General features: G+C 38.3%; 2 protein-coding genes across 3 annotated transcripts in view; one reads left to right on the plus strand and one right to left on the minus strand.

Moving 5' to 3' along the window:
* The window catches only part of COG5 (component of oligomeric golgi complex 5), a 188,707-nt gene that overhangs the window by 144,742 nt on the left and 26,721 nt on the right, over nucleotides 1-17,244 (minus strand). The window lies entirely within an intron of this gene.
* On the plus strand, nucleotides 6,214-12,350 carry GPR22 (G protein-coupled receptor 22). Of its 2 annotated transcripts, none has more exons than XM_032193610.1 (3): nucleotides 6,214-6,631; nucleotides 7,688-8,755; nucleotides 10,741-12,350. In XM_032193610.1, exon 3 carries the CDS (start codon nucleotides 10,766-10,768, stop codon nucleotides 12,065-12,067), a length of 1,302 nt encoding a protein of 433 aa, XP_032049501.1. In that variant the 5' UTR covers nucleotides 6,214-6,631; nucleotides 7,688-8,755; nucleotides 10,741-10,765; the 3' UTR covers nucleotides 12,068-12,350. The 2 variants fall into 2 exon arrangements, with proteins under 2 accessions (XP_032049501.1, XP_032049493.1); XM_032193602.1 differs by having other exon boundaries at nucleotides 7,688-8,744; nucleotides 10,738-12,350.

Below are 17,244 nucleotides of genomic sequence, written 5' to 3' on the forward strand. Positions count from 1 at the left end.
TGAGAGTGAATGACTTCTTAGATTTGAATTGAACACAGGGACTTGAGGGGTTGCTTTAATCGCTTATAGCAGACAGTCACAATTTGGTGGGGGCCAGGGAGAAAATTAACTACTGTCCAGAGATTTTATCTTGTTGTCTGAAGAAGGCAAAGCATGCTCCTGTCACTGCAGCTACATGGAAACATTCAGAGCTATTGTGTGCGTTGCTGAACTTTGACCGTACAGGTAGTAAGCCTGCTGGATCCTTTGTCCATGCTTTTTGCAGCACTTCCAAACTAAATCAGCCCAGGGGATAATGGAGGGAGACTGCAGCACATCAACTCATGCTGATGGTAACCTGTACACCGTGGGTGATCTCAGCAAAACTGAGGGGACATAGTTTATGTTGTGGTACGTAATCATGTTGTGTTCGCTCTTCACTCACAGGGCAATTAAGATCATAAGACCTTCATCTCTTAATTTCAGCTGGAAGAACGGCTGCTAGTAGGCACTGCATGTTAACACTGTCTTAATTAAGAGAAAATCCTATTGCCTTCCTGTTTTTAAAAATGACTGGAAAGTAGTCTATCTGGGGTCTCTGTCAAATAAACAGCTCTAATTTTTCTGTTTTCTTGTTTTGTTTTAAATCTGCAATTCCACTCAAAGACTATTACAGCAGAAGGGTGTCCAACAAAACTCCTGCAGCAATGGTTTATAACAGGGAAGCTCATGCTGCTACTGCTGCTTCTCATTCTGCGTATGTGACCAGGCACGGCTTCTACGGCATCCAGGATATCGGATGGAGAATCCTGAAGCATAAACCTGCACATTGAGTTCAGCTGCCTCTAACTCACTGTAATAAGCCAGCCAGGAAGCCTACTGAACCGTTTATAGCAATGCCATTCTGTCATGCACCGAGCAGAATGCCATCGTCAGCCAGGATTTGGGGTGCCAGGCAGCGCAGTAACCCAAGTTTCAAGGCATAACGCTGAAAGCTTCTTCCAGAATACCAACTATTTTAATGAAAGCAAGGTGAACAATCAGCTGGGACTTCTAACCAGGAGGGAGTGTGTCCACGGGCAGCATTAGGACCCTTCAGCTACCACACTGAACTCTTTTCCAACTTAGAGAATCGACCTTCTTGCAGGCACACTTTTGCGAGCTTAAAATAAACAATGCAAGCCACCTGCTTGTGTTTGTGTCTGAAGCAAGATAAAAGATAAGATGTCAGAGTTCCAAAAGCCTTTTCAACGAAAACCCCAACTAAGGTTCAGTTCTTGACTGCCAACTAAGAATACTTTGTAAGACTAGAAATCTTTCATGCTCCCAGAGTGCAATTTTAATGAAGGAAAACCTAAACTCACTGTCATATTACAGGTTTTTAAAGAAAAATGAAAAAATTATCTTGAAAAGTATAGTGATTATTTAAAATTTTGCCAATATGTACTACAAGATATAGCACCATTTGTTGTGAATGTTTATACTGGAGGATAAGTCACTTCCACAAAGGAAAGCAGGAGTCACAGTGATGTTACTCAAATTACTATTAAATTTAGCAGCCATACTTCCTTCCTGAGGATAATTTATATTCTATTTTTTTTCCATTAAAATGAATAAATAATTGTGCAGTAAGGCACCAAGACCATGATTTAGCTACATCACTAAAACAAATTCACTGTCACAATCTGAAAAAGGATGCCTTCGCTACCTATGAGCGATGACCACACCAATGCTTCCATGATTTTTTTTTGCTCTCTCCTCATTTTGCAGAACTGTGAGATACAGTTTCAGTATTAATTGCTGAAGAGCCTTCTGTAAACTTACACATTTGCTTACAAGTACAGGAGCTTTCAGTGCTGAAAAGGTGAGCAGGTCAACTCAAGTGGTTTACTACTGGCCAAATAACCTCTGCCCAACAGTTTCACAAAAGCAAACAAAGCTCCTGAAACATATTTACTTTGCTGCAGGGTAACTTTCCTGTATTCAAGCTACTATGCTAACACTAGAACCACATCTTGACAATGAATATGTATTCATTATATATATAATTTTGTAAATATACATATAGTATAATGTGTATATATAATTACCTTTGTGTCACTTCAAAGGTATACATCTATGGAAACACAAAAGGCAGCACAATGAAACTATATATATTTAAGTTAGAAAATCCTTTTTTTTATTATTTATTTTATTTTAAATCTATGGAGGTAATTCTAAAATGGAGAAACCAAGATTAGCAATATCCCAGGTGTGGGAATGTTTTCTGGCAATGGAAAAGGGGAAGTTAGAAATAACCAAGACATTATAAAAATAACAAAACAAAGAAAACTGTATGGCAATCAACAACGAGGGAGAAAAGAAAATCAACATTAAGGATAGAACACTGCATGAAAATTTAATTTTGTGGATATTGGTGTTCACTACAGAAAAGTGGTAACAGTCTTAAAACAGTTCTGATTACATCAGAAAAATGAGGATAAAACACTTGTGTCAAAAGAAAGAAAAGGCAGCATTACCATCAGTCTGAATGGTATTTACAAATTCCAGCAGAGTTTTTCTTATCTGTTTAACTCAGATAAGTTAAACAGATAAGAAAATAATAACAATGATAACGTTTAACTCACTCTTAAACGTTATTAAAAATCCTTACAAGTAGAATTTGTGTACTGGGCAGCAGTCAGACTTATACATCGTGAAAATGAAAGTTTGCTGCTGCATGGTCTGGGCCATAATTTCGGTATGTGGTAACCCAGAGCACCTTGGCACATACAGCACAACAGTATGTCTGTACAACTTCCAGACCCAAACTATCATCATCCATTGCTTATTTACTCTTAATACTCTAAAAGTTACTGGATTTTCAACAACATTCTAAGAAAGTTCTTTCCAACAGCCTATTGAGGAAACTAAGATGTGGCTAGGCAAGAAACACATTTTAGATATGGGTCATAAAGTGCAAGGTACAAACAAAAAACTATCCAGAAGGACTACACTAGGAGTGGGCATCACACTGCCCGGTGCAGGTTAGTGCAAGGCACTGGAGGATTGATTCAGCTACAATTTTGTAGGTGCATTGTGTAAATAATGCTGAAGAACAATACTAGGGCAAGACTTCCAACATCACCCAATACTCATTTCCAAAAGCAACTTAAGGTCTGCAGATCTCATGTGTCACTGAAAGATGCGCAAGATCTAGGAGCCCAAGTCTCTTGCAAAAATGAGAGCAGATGAAATTTTACGCCCAGAAACAGTAAGATTTTGAACAACCACTAAATGAGCAGCAGGATTCAAACTAGGCAACAAGACGTGAATCCTGAAGAAAGCAACAGAGAACACTGCCGAAGAACTCCGGGAAGATTATCACAGAAACTGAAACAAGAATGGTGCAGAGAGCAAGGGAAGTAAGCAGGCACCATTCCCTAAATGTGTCAGTACAGACTCTCAAGAGCGTGCCTATCCCATGGCACATGGATGTTTGACAGTTTGTGATGGGTTTATGTAAACTTAATCCCAAAGGCCACATTAAAAAAAATGCTAATGTTCCAAAATCAAGAATTCTAACAGAAAAGAGAATTGAGTACTTACTTTGGCCCTGATATGCTTACTGTACAGCTGTTAGACATTGCAAATGTAAGGGATCTTTTTAAAAAATGAAGCTTCTTTTGAAAACTGTGCTGCAAGATGCAGCATTAGAGATGATCTTGGAAGGTCACCAGCAGAGCTGAGACCTGCAGAGCTCCCAGTGACCTAGCGCTGGGCCGTAACACTCAGTGGCAGGACATCACTTTCTGTGCATAGAAAGTAAGACAGTGGATAAAAGATGAAGAGAACCAAGAAATACGCTACAGCTTTCAAATTTTGGGGCTTACAACTCTCATCAAAGCAGAAAACCATACTCTGGTAGAAGATGATGAATTCAATTGAGAAGCACTATATAGGGGTGGATGCTATGGCAGGTGCAGATCCCTTGACCCCTGTGGCCCCAGCACCTGTTTATACGCACACACCTCTGCTCTCTTCTGCTTCTCCTCCTGCCTCTCTGCATCTATTCTTTCCCGGCATCACGCTGAATGTGCTGATATGGAAACAGGTACAAGAGCGGCACATTCCCCTGTCTCGGCTGGGTGTCTGCACAGGGCTCTTTCTTCGTGCCCACTCTTCCCTCCCTACCCTCTGGGATGATGTCATCTGTTCGCACCATCTCCGCCAGCAGCTGCAGAGCGATGCCTGCTAAGCGTGTCTATCCATCCACCTACTCCTCGTTGCCTCCATATGGTGCTGCTGCTTCTCCTGCTTCTCTCTCCAGAAAACTTGAGCGTGATGTGCTCTTAACTCAACTCCTTATCATTCTTCTCGCTTTCTGCAGATACAATTTTTGCCACTATTCCATTACTGCCTCCTGTAATATAAGTAATTTTTGACTCCTTTGCTTGCACTTGAACTATATACCCAAAGTACATACCCCAAAATCCTGTTGTCATCTTCCTCCATCTTTTTCTTTCTTACACTACAGCCCAGCCAGTATCTCCATCTTTGCTCAGGCACACACTGAAGAATTAGGCAGGGAGATGGAGACTCATCTGTTTAAATTTAGACAGGCTTCCCTACTTATCCTAAGTCATACTGAAAGTGAAGCAGGCAAATCTCTTTAATAATATTAGTAGATACGCTTTCATTTCAGGAATCCTCTTTATCACGTCATCCTTCGGAGCTGCACTTGGTGTTCATTGGTTTCAAGCTCTTGGGAGGCAAAAGAAACAGAGACAGCTCAAAGAGTTTGATCAGCTGCTGCTCAGTGTAGCCAGCTGGCACCTTCCGAGTCCGGGATCTTTGTTCAAAGTTCCTGTAATCTTTCCCTTTTTTTTTTTTCTTTTTCTTTTTACTCCATTTTACTGAAGGTAAAAGTGGAATAGGAAGCAAGCTAAATAAATATGCAGCCATTTAGAAATATGTATGATGTTACCTAAATATAAATAGCACATTGGATGGCTGTTTAAGAAGTTAAAATAAATAAAAACGAAATGCGGGCATTTGAGTTACACAACTTCACTGTGTAATTGCAATAGCAACTTAGTAACATAGGACACAACCAAAAGTTGACCAAAACTGCCATGTTAAACCAAGCTTTAACATTTACTACTTTATCAAACTTTAAAAAGTACATCTTTAAAATCAAGAGAAATCAGAAAACACTCAAACCCTCACCACTTCTTTGTTAATTTGTTAATTTTACTAATGTTCTCCTGCCAGTAGAACATTTTATTCTGAGATATCCTTATATTACTTGCTTCAACAAACTGATTTTTAAAATTATTTTCATTTGCATAGTAAATGTATTTCTAAGGATTATTTTTGCATTAGTAATAATCAAAACTGATACTGTACTAGACTTTCCTCACTGCTCATGATGTGGCTGTGAGCACTGTTTACACTGATAAAACAGATTCAGAAATAAGTTACAAAACAAAAAAGTGAAAGTGAGGACCCTCCCCAGCCCCCACAAAGGTCAAGAACATAATACAAGACATAACCTTACAAAAACCTGTGAAGTCCCTAGCAAAATTCATGTGGAAGATATAAAATCTGTTTAAAGTTCACATTTCATCAAAATTTACAATCTACACTAGTATAGATACATTGTACGTGGTGGTGGCTCATAAAAATGATTCTTTTCTGATTCATGAGCTGAATTATTAACCCATTTTAAGGGTCTGAATAATCTCTGTGAATCCTGATGGAAATTTTCCTAATATTCACGGGGGTGTCGACTTGTCCTGAGTACCATTTATTCAAGACGAGACCTAAACACTGGCAGGAATATAAACACACTGGGTAAAATTCAGCATGCCTTGCAGAAAAGACAAGACAGTTTTATTTCTGAGATGTTCCCAGGACAAAAGAAAAAAAAAATCACAAATGGAAAGTAGGCAAATTCAAATATAGATCATTGCAAGCTTTGTAAGTAATAACGTTTAATCAGATTTTTTTTTACAGCGTCATGTGGCTCCCAGTGTACACAAAGTAAAAGAGTGAAAAAGGTAAAAATAAAACTGGCATAGCCTTAATGTATTCCAGAATTCATAAATCATTTGTAAATTTAGTCCTTTTAGAAAAGAATCCTTATATAAATCGGGGGGGGGGGGGGGCGAGGGGGGGCTCAATCCCATATATGAAGCCCCACATCGCTGACCAATCACAATTAGTGAATGCACTGCATCTCTCTGCAGTGAAGGCAAGCGACAAGGTAGGCTGTCATTCTGCAAAAGCTGCCCATCGCGAGCTCTCCTCTCCTCTCCGAAGCGCTGCTCTGCTTTTTTAGAAAGCCTGAATCCCGGCGGTGTCTCTGGAGACGAGAAGCCTTCAGTATGTTAAATGACTTTCATTATGTATTTTCAGCTGCTTATTGATTCCACAGTGGGAAGAGTGGGAGACTGCAGCAGCCTCTAAAGCAGAACTCAACCAGTTGTGTACATTAGCAGTATGCTGAGACAATGGCACAGTACAGGCACAAATTTTCATTAAGGGCATTTTTCGAAGATATGCTCATTACCCTCTTTCCCTTCTACTCTGCTAACAAGTGAGCAAAATGAATCCCTCCAAGCTGGAACTGCTTCACCTGCATCGAGAATTTATCGAACCTTTAGTGGAGGTAAGCTCTGTTCCTTATTGTGGTATGCAGAATAAGCAACATTTAATAAAAAAAGGGAGAAGAAAAAAAAAAAAAAAGAGGAAGCATCAGATTGGACTTAGATTAAATGCTAGTTATCTTGCTGTATTCGAGTCCAGGAAATATTTGAATGCTATTTCCCCCTACCCATTAAAAAGACAGTGGTAGAAAAATGCAATTCTGCATGAAAGTCTTACAGAATATTAAGAGCCTGTTTTGCTCGTACACCATGAAGACAGTACAGTTTGGGTTACTACAGTACTGGGAGGGGGGAGACGAACGACACGAACTGCAAGCAGGAATGTTTTTTCCTCTCTCAGCAGTATTTCCAAATATTGGCAGTTAAATAGGTTACAGCTTTGTGCAGTTACTCCGTGAAGAATCAGCCGGGCTGTTAATTGGTGTATACTTCTTGCTTTCTGAAGGTCGAGTAATATGACTAATCTCTGACTTGCTCGTGAAAAGCCCCCTTTTTTTTCCTGTTGCTTTTTTATTAAAAAAAAAAAAAAAAAAAAAAACACTTATTTTCTCCATTACCCCCCATGTTGAGCCATGTATTACAAATGTGGATTTGCAACCCATTTATAGCAAGAGAGAAAATTTGACCAGTGTGCAAATCAAACAAAAACCTAATTCCTATAAAAGCTCGTTGGCTGCTCAATTTCTTGTTAGAAAAAGAGAGTTGTCTGTCTCAACTAGCTGCTCACAAGCGCTATGAAACTACATTTTCTAGCTGTAGTCACAGGCACCCTACATCCAACAGTTACTGTTCCTAGTCGGGGTTTCCTGTAGCCTGCACTATTTGGAGAATAGGAGACTTGTCCAAAAAACTGAATTCATGTAAGTTAACAGAATAATGCCATGATTTTACTAGAAAATAGTGAACACACTAACTGATTTTTGATGGAATGTGTAAGATCCAATTTTAGATATCTTTTACTCATGATATAAATGATACTACAAAAGATATCGTTGCATTATTTGATTTTGAAATGATAAGCCCTACTTTTAACCTTTTTTTTTCCTTCCCTTCACAAGGGCATGTAGCAACTAATTCAGTTTCCCAACTGACAATACGAAGAATGCAGTTGACCGGGTACCTTTCCAGCTGTGTGACCTCCGAGCAGCAGGATGCATCACTAAACTGTATTCTTAAAACATAAAGGAATTAGAAACAAACAAAAAAATGGAACACGCTTGTATTACCATTTACGTGCACGACACTTCAACAGCATAAGTGGAAGACTAACACATCTGCTCACATTTCCTTGCAAGAAGGATGCAATGATTGAGTCCTAAAATGGTGAGCATCTCTTAAAGAGGGATTTATAATTTAAAACCAGAATTGTGGAAACTACCGATGCATGAAGAAACAATGAAACATGAATTCCCACAAGGAGAATATGCATACTTCACCAGCAAGCTGCACAAGGGTTTAACCAGGCTTTTTCTAAACCGCTCATTAAATATCTTATTTGTCATAATGACTAATGGATATTTTTCTCTCAGTTTTATGATCTGCTATGTGTTCTCCTTAAATGAAAATAAACCAAATTAGGTAACTCATGGTTACTTGCAAAGCACATGAACTGGATTTTATGATGTACAGCAACTTCTTTGACTAAGCCATCACTCAAAAGTAATGAGCAGGAATATTACAGAAAGAAACACGCAACTCTAACTAAAGGATGCCTACGTACACTCTGAACACAGAAGTCAGATATTTTTTGGTTTTTAAACCTGGAAAATAAAAAGAGGCTGCTACAAAATGCAACAGGGGAAAGAAATTAACATCACGTAAAAGAAGGTTTGTTATTGCTGGCCTGAAACTCAGAACAGACACCCAGAACACGCGCTGGTCTGTACAAGCATCTCAGGCAACTGAGGAGTCCCCATGTGTAATCAAAATTTGCTGCTGCTGAATTGCTGGAACAAAAAAAGGAAAAAAAAAAATCTGCAAGGAATGAAGTAAGAGCCCAGCTACCACTTGGTTCCAAGGTGACAGTGCATGTCAAATACCTGGCAGTGACACCATGCACCAATTTATGACAAGCTGCTACAATGATCTGAAAGACCCCTGAGGCACAGAAAACAGGTAGGTCAGAAGTTGCATGCGCCCAGGCTCTGTTCTGCATTTACAAGGGAACAGGCAGGGTTCAGAAAGGCAACGTGTTGGGTAAATTACCCCTCTGCCTTGACACCTGGACTTGTGTTTAACTGAAACTGATCCCTGCAACAAGGAGGTGATCGTAATCTGGGCATTTAGATTGAACTCTCCGATATAGCACATCGGAAGCTTTCTGTTGTCACAAGATTTCAGGTGGCATAATGCTACAGTTAAGATCTTTTTTGTTTGTTTGCTTTGAGTGAGATCTGCTTTGGATTTCCTCCTGGCTCTTCCTAATACACGAGAACTCAATTTATCAAGCTCAAGTATTCAGAATGGTCCTTGAAATACAGTCACAGCCAGGACCACATACACAGAGGAAATCATATTCCTAAGGTTTAATATAAACCTATTAGAGGTTGCCTAAATTAGAAATTAAACAAAGCTTTTGAAATGTATTTCACGCCTGAAACTAATACGTTCTAATTTATATCTTTTGTATTTAAGAGGCAAATGTGAAGTAACTGCTGAAGCATAGCAAGAATTTTCATCATACAATTTGCAATTAATAGTATTGTGCAATTGAGGCTTTTCAGAAGTGCAGATAAAATGCATTTGCATATTGTATCCCAAGTGTGCTTAATTCATACTTTCATTTAAAAACAGCTCATTTTTGTTCACCTTAGTGCTATCCATTTTTAATGTATTCAGAGTGGAACAAAGGTCTACGTTTAAATTTAGTTTCATGCCAAGTACTTCCCCTCTTAAATTTAAAGCTACTTATAAAATCCTCAAGCATCACAACAAGAAATTGAATGACCTCTCTTTTGTTTATTCATCTCATTACAACCTCCAGAGCTGGCTGACACTATAAATAATGGACATGTCAGGTATTAGATGCAGATGCTATGTTTACAAACCATCAGCATGTGTAAAACAAAGCAGATGCAGCCACAAAATAAAAAATTCCTGGATTTTTAGATATCTCTGCATCTCCTAGATTCATTAAATGCTACTTTTTTTGAACCTTGCTTTCTCTTAGGATAAACACACTGTGTATACAAATCTGCTGGATTTAATTTCAGTATGTAAAAAAAAAATGAAAGAGACAATTTAATGTTATTTTATAAAACTATTCCTTTAAATCTATTCTGGAATAAAATTAAATACACTTCTTTTCCGTCTAGGCACTGATTTCTTGCAGAAACTGAATATTCATAGCAGAAAAAGGAAACGTACCATTTTTATAATAAATTCCATTACCCCAAATCTATGTCAGATTTGCATTTGAAATTCCACACAGTTACATAAACTCCTTACAGTGCTAAGTTTCATACAGGTAGATGCACACAAGATAAAAGTGAGCAGAAGTTTCCAAGCTCTATAAAAAATCTGCTTAATTGCAGAACTTCGTATCTCAGCCCACAACACTCTTACGAAGACTTCGTAAGAAAGAGGCCGCTAAAATGCCATAAAATAATTTAAGTGTTCTTTTTATAACACATAAGCAAGCGTTCCATGCTCCTATCACTTTCTGTTTCCACAAGAGCCTTTTTAAATTGATCTCGAGTACTAATTTGTTAATACTCAACAGCATTCTTCTGAAATAGCCCTCAACACAATACAAAGGCAATGCACGAGTATAGTTTATTCAACAAGCAGGCCCTTTGTAAAAGCCACATCACTATAAATAAAGCCTTGTCTCCCCTAAGTGGAAGCTTTTCACTTTTTTTTTCCTCTTTTTTTTTTAATGAAAAAAAAAAATGTCCTGCTTTCCTTTTAAAAGGAAAAACCTTATCGTAGACTCCCTGGCTTTTGAGCCCATGCCAAGCACATCTCTAAACATACAGTAAATAATTAAGAGTTTGGTAAGAGTAGATGCTTTTCCTCCCTCCTCCTTTCCCAGCGTTTTTCCACAATAACAAAAAAAATGTTAAAAAAGAAAGAAATCAAACAGTTCCATATTTATTTCACCTTTCAGGAGAAAAAAAAACAACTGCAACAAAAGAATGTGTTTCTCCCCCATTCTGGAGGTCAACATGCAGTCTGAATCTAACATTACAGTTCGAGATGCCATTGATGACATCGACACCAACATGTACCGACCACTGTCATATGCATTAAGCTTTCAAGTTTCTCTCACTGGATTTTTGATGTTAGAAATTGTTTTGGGACTTGGCAGCAACCTCACCGTGCTGGTACTTTACTGTATGAAATCCAACTTAATCAATTCTGTCAGTAACATAATTACAATGAACCTTCATGTACTTGATGTAATAATTTGTGTGGGATGTATTCCTCTAACTATAGTTATCCTTCTGCTTTCACTGGAGAGTAACACTGCTCTAATCTGCTGCTTCCATGAGGCTTGTGTCTCTTTTGCAAGCGTTTCAACTGCAATCAATGTCTTTGCTATCACTCTGGACCGATACGATATCTCTGTCAAGCCTGCCAATCGAATTCTGACCATGGGAAGGGCTGTGATATTAATGACATCAATCTGGATCATCTCACTCTTCTCCTTCCTGATTCCTTTCATTGAGGTCAATTTTTTCAGCCTCCAAAGCGTGAGCACTTGGGAAAACAAGACGCTTTTGTGCGTCAGTGCGAACGAATACCACACGGAGCTGGGGATGTACTACCACCTCCTCGTGCAGATCCCAATCTTCTTCTTCACCGTTATAGTAATGCTCATCACCTACACCAAAATACTCCAGGCTCTGAATATCCGGATTGGCACGAGATTTACCACAGGACAAAAGAAGAAAGCTCGGAAGAAAAAAACTATCTCTTTGACCACTCAACACGAGACAACCGACGTCTCACAGAGCAGCGCGGGGAGAAATGTGGTCTTTGGTGTAAGGACTTCTGTGTCGGTCATCATCGCCCTGCGCCGAGCCGTGAAACGGCACCGGGAGCGACGAGAGCGGCAAAAGAGAGTCTTCAGGATGTCCCTCTTGATTATTTCAACCTTCCTGCTCTGCTGGACACCCATCTCTGTTTTAAACACCACAATCTTGTGTTTGGGCCCAAGTGACCTTTTGGTTAAGTTGCGGTTGTGTTTCCTAGTGATGGCGTACGGGACGACTATATTTCACCCTCTCCTTTATGCATTCACCAGGCAAAAGTTTCAGAAAGTTCTGAAAAGTAAGATGAAAAAACGAGTTGTTTCAATAGTGGAAGCGGACCCCATGCCAAATAACGCGGTAATACACAACTCATGGATAGAGCCTAAAAGGAACAAAAAGATTACCTTTGAAGACAACGAAGTAAGGCAGAAATGTTTAGTACCTCAGGTTGTCACTGACTAGACTTCAGTACTCACCAAAACACATCGGGAGGAATATTTGAACAAATTGTAGAAAAATACTGCCAAATAAGAAAAAAAAACTTTTTTTTTTTTTTAAAAACTATTGGCTAGACTGTACATTTTCCAATATCTATGTTAAATAGAGTAGGTCTTGTATATTCGATTTCTTCACTATGTAAGATATCTGTTGCATGGCCGTTTGTTAGCGTAACACCACGTGTATATTTGTCCAAAATATTCAAGTCCTCTTTTTTAGAAAATAAATAGCCTTAATGAAGTGCAAACTTTTAAACACATTTGTATGGCTGAGTTTCTCTGTAAATATAAAATAATTTTTAAACAAGAATTCCACTCGGGAATGCTTCATATTCTAAGGCACAAATTCAACATTTTGCATGACATAGGATTTTTAAATTGAGAATTCATAAACAGCATTGCCCAGAAATATTCTGATTGCTGCACAGCTACAACTTGGACGTGTTTTAATCTTGTATTCAGATAGGTAATTATTTCAAATTTCTCCAGCAAGCAATTACCATGCACATGTTAAAAAACTATGCTATGCTCTTCAATTAATGGTTCAGAACTGGTTCATTTTTATGGGAAAAAATACTCAGGTTGGTTCAAAAACTGAGAATATTTCCACAAAAAAAAAGGGAAAGTCTTGAGTGCTGAAACAGTTGATCACAGCCTCAGATCTGCAGTTTCTATATGGAAAGCACACGATATTGAGTAATTATACAGGAGGGATGGAGGGGGCTAGAGGCAAAGACACACTACAGAAAGGCAAAAACACAGATGTAAAAGTCCTTGGGCCTGACGTTAAAAGGCAACCAACCAACAAACCAGATTTTCACACTGCTCTGGGACTGGATCTCCAGCCACGGGGAGGCTGGAGAATCTTCCGGAAAGAGATTTTTCACTCTTAGCATCTATCTGCATAGACAGATACAGCTGTCAAGTGCCACAGCTAACGTAGATGATTTTCTTGTCCTCGTTAACCTTTGTATTATTTAGAATTCACCTTTCCTCCAGTGATGATCAGTTCTGATCATGCAACTGCTTTGTCACAAGCCAACCATCATGACTGCTAGCTACCCTCTTTCTCTATTTTCTGGACAGTTCTGATACACCATCACTCCATCCCTTCTTTTTCCATTTCATCTTACACTTTTGGTGAAGAATCAGGAAGCCTTCAGAAGTCATTATCATCCACAGCACTGCAAGCAAGGATTGAGATATTCATCTCCCCCTAATTTTTTTGTGAGCCTTTTGCACTATCCCATGCATAAAAATTAATTATTTCAATGAACAGTGGCTGCATTCATTGACTTGGGTAGCAGTTGCAGGGAGAACAGGGCAGGGGGGTGGGGAAGAGGACCCACAAAGCTACAAAATCAATTAGAATGATTTCACTTGTCTGGTTATATAAACTGCTCAGTGTGTCACTAGCTACTGCTATAATTAAAAGGCTAATTCTCATAAGTATTGGTTTCTATTAAAAACAGAAACAAACAAACAAACAAACACAGAACACATCCTTGAATATGAGAGTTAGTTTGACTAAAATATTAGATAAAAAGTGAGTATTTCCAAAGCATTTTTCTAAAGTTGCCTAGGGAAAAAAAAAAATAAGTGTGGTGTTAAGGGAGCAAAAAGTTATTTTCCATCACATTTTTAAATCATATCTGTATTGCCAACACTGGTTTATGGGTTAAAAAAAATAATAATTTTAATGTACCTTAGTTTACTTAAGCTCATGACTTAGTTTGCCAGAACAGAAGCCTCTTTAAATTAGCCCAGTTCTGACTGTAAGTTTTATTTTCTGATAATAATTCATTACCTACAATTATTGTGCAATATTCATTCAGCCATAACTTCATTGGCTTTGTTCTAAAAACTAACCCAACTATACCTGCATTCAGCTGTACCCACTTACAAACAGTCTGAATTAGTGTGAATTTCATGCAAGCTACCCCTTGTTTCCTTCAAGAACAGAAATCCTTCATCTTATTCAGACAAACTTAACAGTTATGTACATGAAGGTTTTGTTTTTTAAATCCTATATGTTCCAAATTTACCACTTTAAAAATATTCTTGAAGGAGTAAGCTTTTCTGAAAAGAAGTAAACCCAAAAAACCTGAGAAGGAACTTTTTTTCCCCTCTTTTGTACCAATTCTTCCTTTCTCTGAGTAACTGTGTTCAGTATTCTGAGCATTAGAAGGAGGAGAAAGTGGGATCTCTAAGATTAATGGCATAATATGATTTAACTGATGACTTACCTTCCAATAAAACATTCTTAAATGAATTTAAAATACTATTCATTTATTTAAAAAGAAGAAAAAAGATATAATGACCACTGCACATGAATATGCTTGTCATTACTCACGTCCTTATCTGAAATAAACGTTTAAGAAAAGCTTGCAGCCTTGAAAGGTTTCTCGACAATATGGCTTTACTTTTAAAAACTAAATAAAACCTCAAGTAGTACATACTTAGTGTTAAAAGCTCATCCACTAGAAATACAGATTCAATGAAGCAGTACTTCATAACAAAGAGAAAATACAGCCTAGGAATTAGGGCAAGAGATTAAGTCAGGTTTTAAAGGTTATGTCGATCAGCCAATGATTGGCTGTAGGAACGTAAGCCAGTTCATTTGTACATTTACTGTTCTTCATCTTGCATTAAATAAGGAAAAGAAAAAGGACTCGTACAGTGTTAGAGTGCACTCTGAGGTCTGCAGAGGAAAATTCTGCATGAAGCAGGGAGTAAGAATATGTGCAATACTACATGCGTGCAGGATTCATTAGAAAACAGAAGCATACATGATCTGTGCCACAAAGACGATAGATTTAACACAAACAAGACGAAATAAAGATTAACTGGTGGAGGAACACTGTATGTCCTACAGATACAGGAGAGGATTTTAGGAGGGATATGAAGGTGTGCCGTGGGTGCTTGACAGACAAAAGACTAAAACAGAATGCAAAAAATAGTCAGCAACACTGGAGGAAAAAGGGCAAATACATGCCATAGTATTGTACAATAAGAAGCCCACTACATGCTTAAAAGTGATCTCATCAGAGTGAGTCATTAGTTCAATTACACTTCACACCACTCAGCCTAAGGCAAGCACAATTGTACAGGACTCTAAAAATGCTAATTCCAGCAAATACATCGTGGAAGCTCAAGCAACATCCACCAGTTTCCACATAGCCTCTATCCCTAAAGCATTGGCTGATAGCTGTGTTCTTCTAGCTTCAAACGCAGTCCCATCCGATTTCACACTGTAAAATGAGGTTAGCCCATGCTAAAAATACAAAAAGAGGAGGACAGTGCCAGCACCTATTGCAATATTCAAGAGCCACACCTTAACAAACTAGTGAATCACACACTAGGGAAACAGAAAGGGAAGTAGATCACAAATACCTAGTTTCAAGATGGATGGCAACAATTTTTATGGGTTACAAGACGCTGCTACTTGGTCACAAGTTCTGTTTGCTTCATTAGTCCCAGGGGAATAAGAATCACTACAATGATTTATAAGCATATTAGATTAAAAATGTATACATCCAGATACACATTAGATCAGTAGAACTCTTCCTCCGTCGTTACATAAATACACACATGCACATTATACATAATTATTTCACATCAGTACGCATTGTGAAAGTAGAATTCAGTATGACAGGGAGGGATTTTTCTAAGTGTATTTTTGAACCGAACAGACAGACACTATGCAGACACAATGTCCCACTGTGCACATGCTTCAACATCTCCTCTCTTCTCTTTTTTTTTTTAAATTTAAAAGAAATACTATACTCAATACGATACATAATTTACCTGGGCATTAGAAAGCATTTTTCTGCTCCATTAACCATTATGTACATCACACTGCAAAACACACAATAGTTCCTTCTGAACATCAATGTATGTGCTAGGCATCAGGACTCTTTGATAGCTGAATATTTTAGACACGTTTGTTTCCTCTGCAGAAAAGTGTTTTAGTTACCAACTGCCATTAAAGTCTTTTAAAAGAAAAGAATGCAGCATTTTTTTTAGCAAAGTTTCACTGTAGTATTAAAAGGTACAGAATGCACTAACTTACCATTCCCTTCCCCACTGTTCAAACAAAACACCTCAACCATACAGCTAAGGACAATCAGCTTCAGTCTTAAAACCTTCCAGCTTTACGACAGCCAAATCCCACTCCCACTTCACACATACTGCTGTGATATCACTGAATTCATTCGTCTTACACCCAAAGGAGAGAAGAATCTGACTCCGTAATTACCTTCTCCTTTTCCTAATTCAGAGAGAACAATCCTGCAATTCAAAACGCAAAATTAAACTTGGGGGTTGGGTTTTGTTTTGCTGGGCACTTATCTGGAGGAAAAAAAAAAAAAAAAAAACAGAGAGAGAGATACGTAATAACTGACTAATAGGAAAATTAGAATTGACTCATACCCTGTACCCAAGGACTGTTAAAGAAGAAGGATGTGAAGTAGAGAAGCTGTGGCTGCCCCATCCCTGGAGGTGCCCAAGGCCAGGCTGGATGGGGTTTGGGCAACCTGGGCTGGTGGGAGGTGTCCCTGCCCTTGGCAGGGGGGTGGGACTGGGTGGGCTTTAAGGTTGGGTTCCAGCCCAAGCTCCTCCATGATAAGAGAAAGCCAGAACAACCAATCTTTGAGTCATCGAGTGTGGTAAGTGGTCCTGACAAAAATTGCTAGGAGCAGGGAAGAGAACCACATGAATAGCAACTCTAGACAAAGTTTTTGATTTAATGTATTACACGTGGAGTAACAGGTAAACTGAGAGTGTGCATTATTCTACTGCCTCTTTTACCAGAGATCTAGTTTATGTTTTACTGAGCGCAGAGTGCATAAAGAGTACGGGCATTCCAAGAACAGACCTGAAAGGAAAATGTTAGATGTCTGTTCCCAGTGATAGATCTTAAATAAAAAAATGCTTGAATTTTATCTCAAATTGGTATTTGGTTGGATAACTTTAGTTTGTCTCAATGCTTCAGAAGTGTTTCATAACCACGGTGTGTTTTCAATTACTGCTTCTTTATCTTAATTTACTTTTGTAGAGTATTAAATTGAAGGAGGCATGTCATTAGACATTTTTATGTTATTTGAAAAAAAATGCAACTTCAGTGATTATTATAAATAGAGT

This window comes from Aythya fuligula, chromosome 1 (genome assembly GCF_009819795.1).
Source record: "Aythya fuligula isolate bAytFul2 chromosome 1, bAytFul2.pri, whole genome shotgun sequence".
Taxonomy (NCBI): domain Eukaryota; kingdom Metazoa; phylum Chordata; class Aves; order Anseriformes; family Anatidae; genus Aythya; species Aythya fuligula.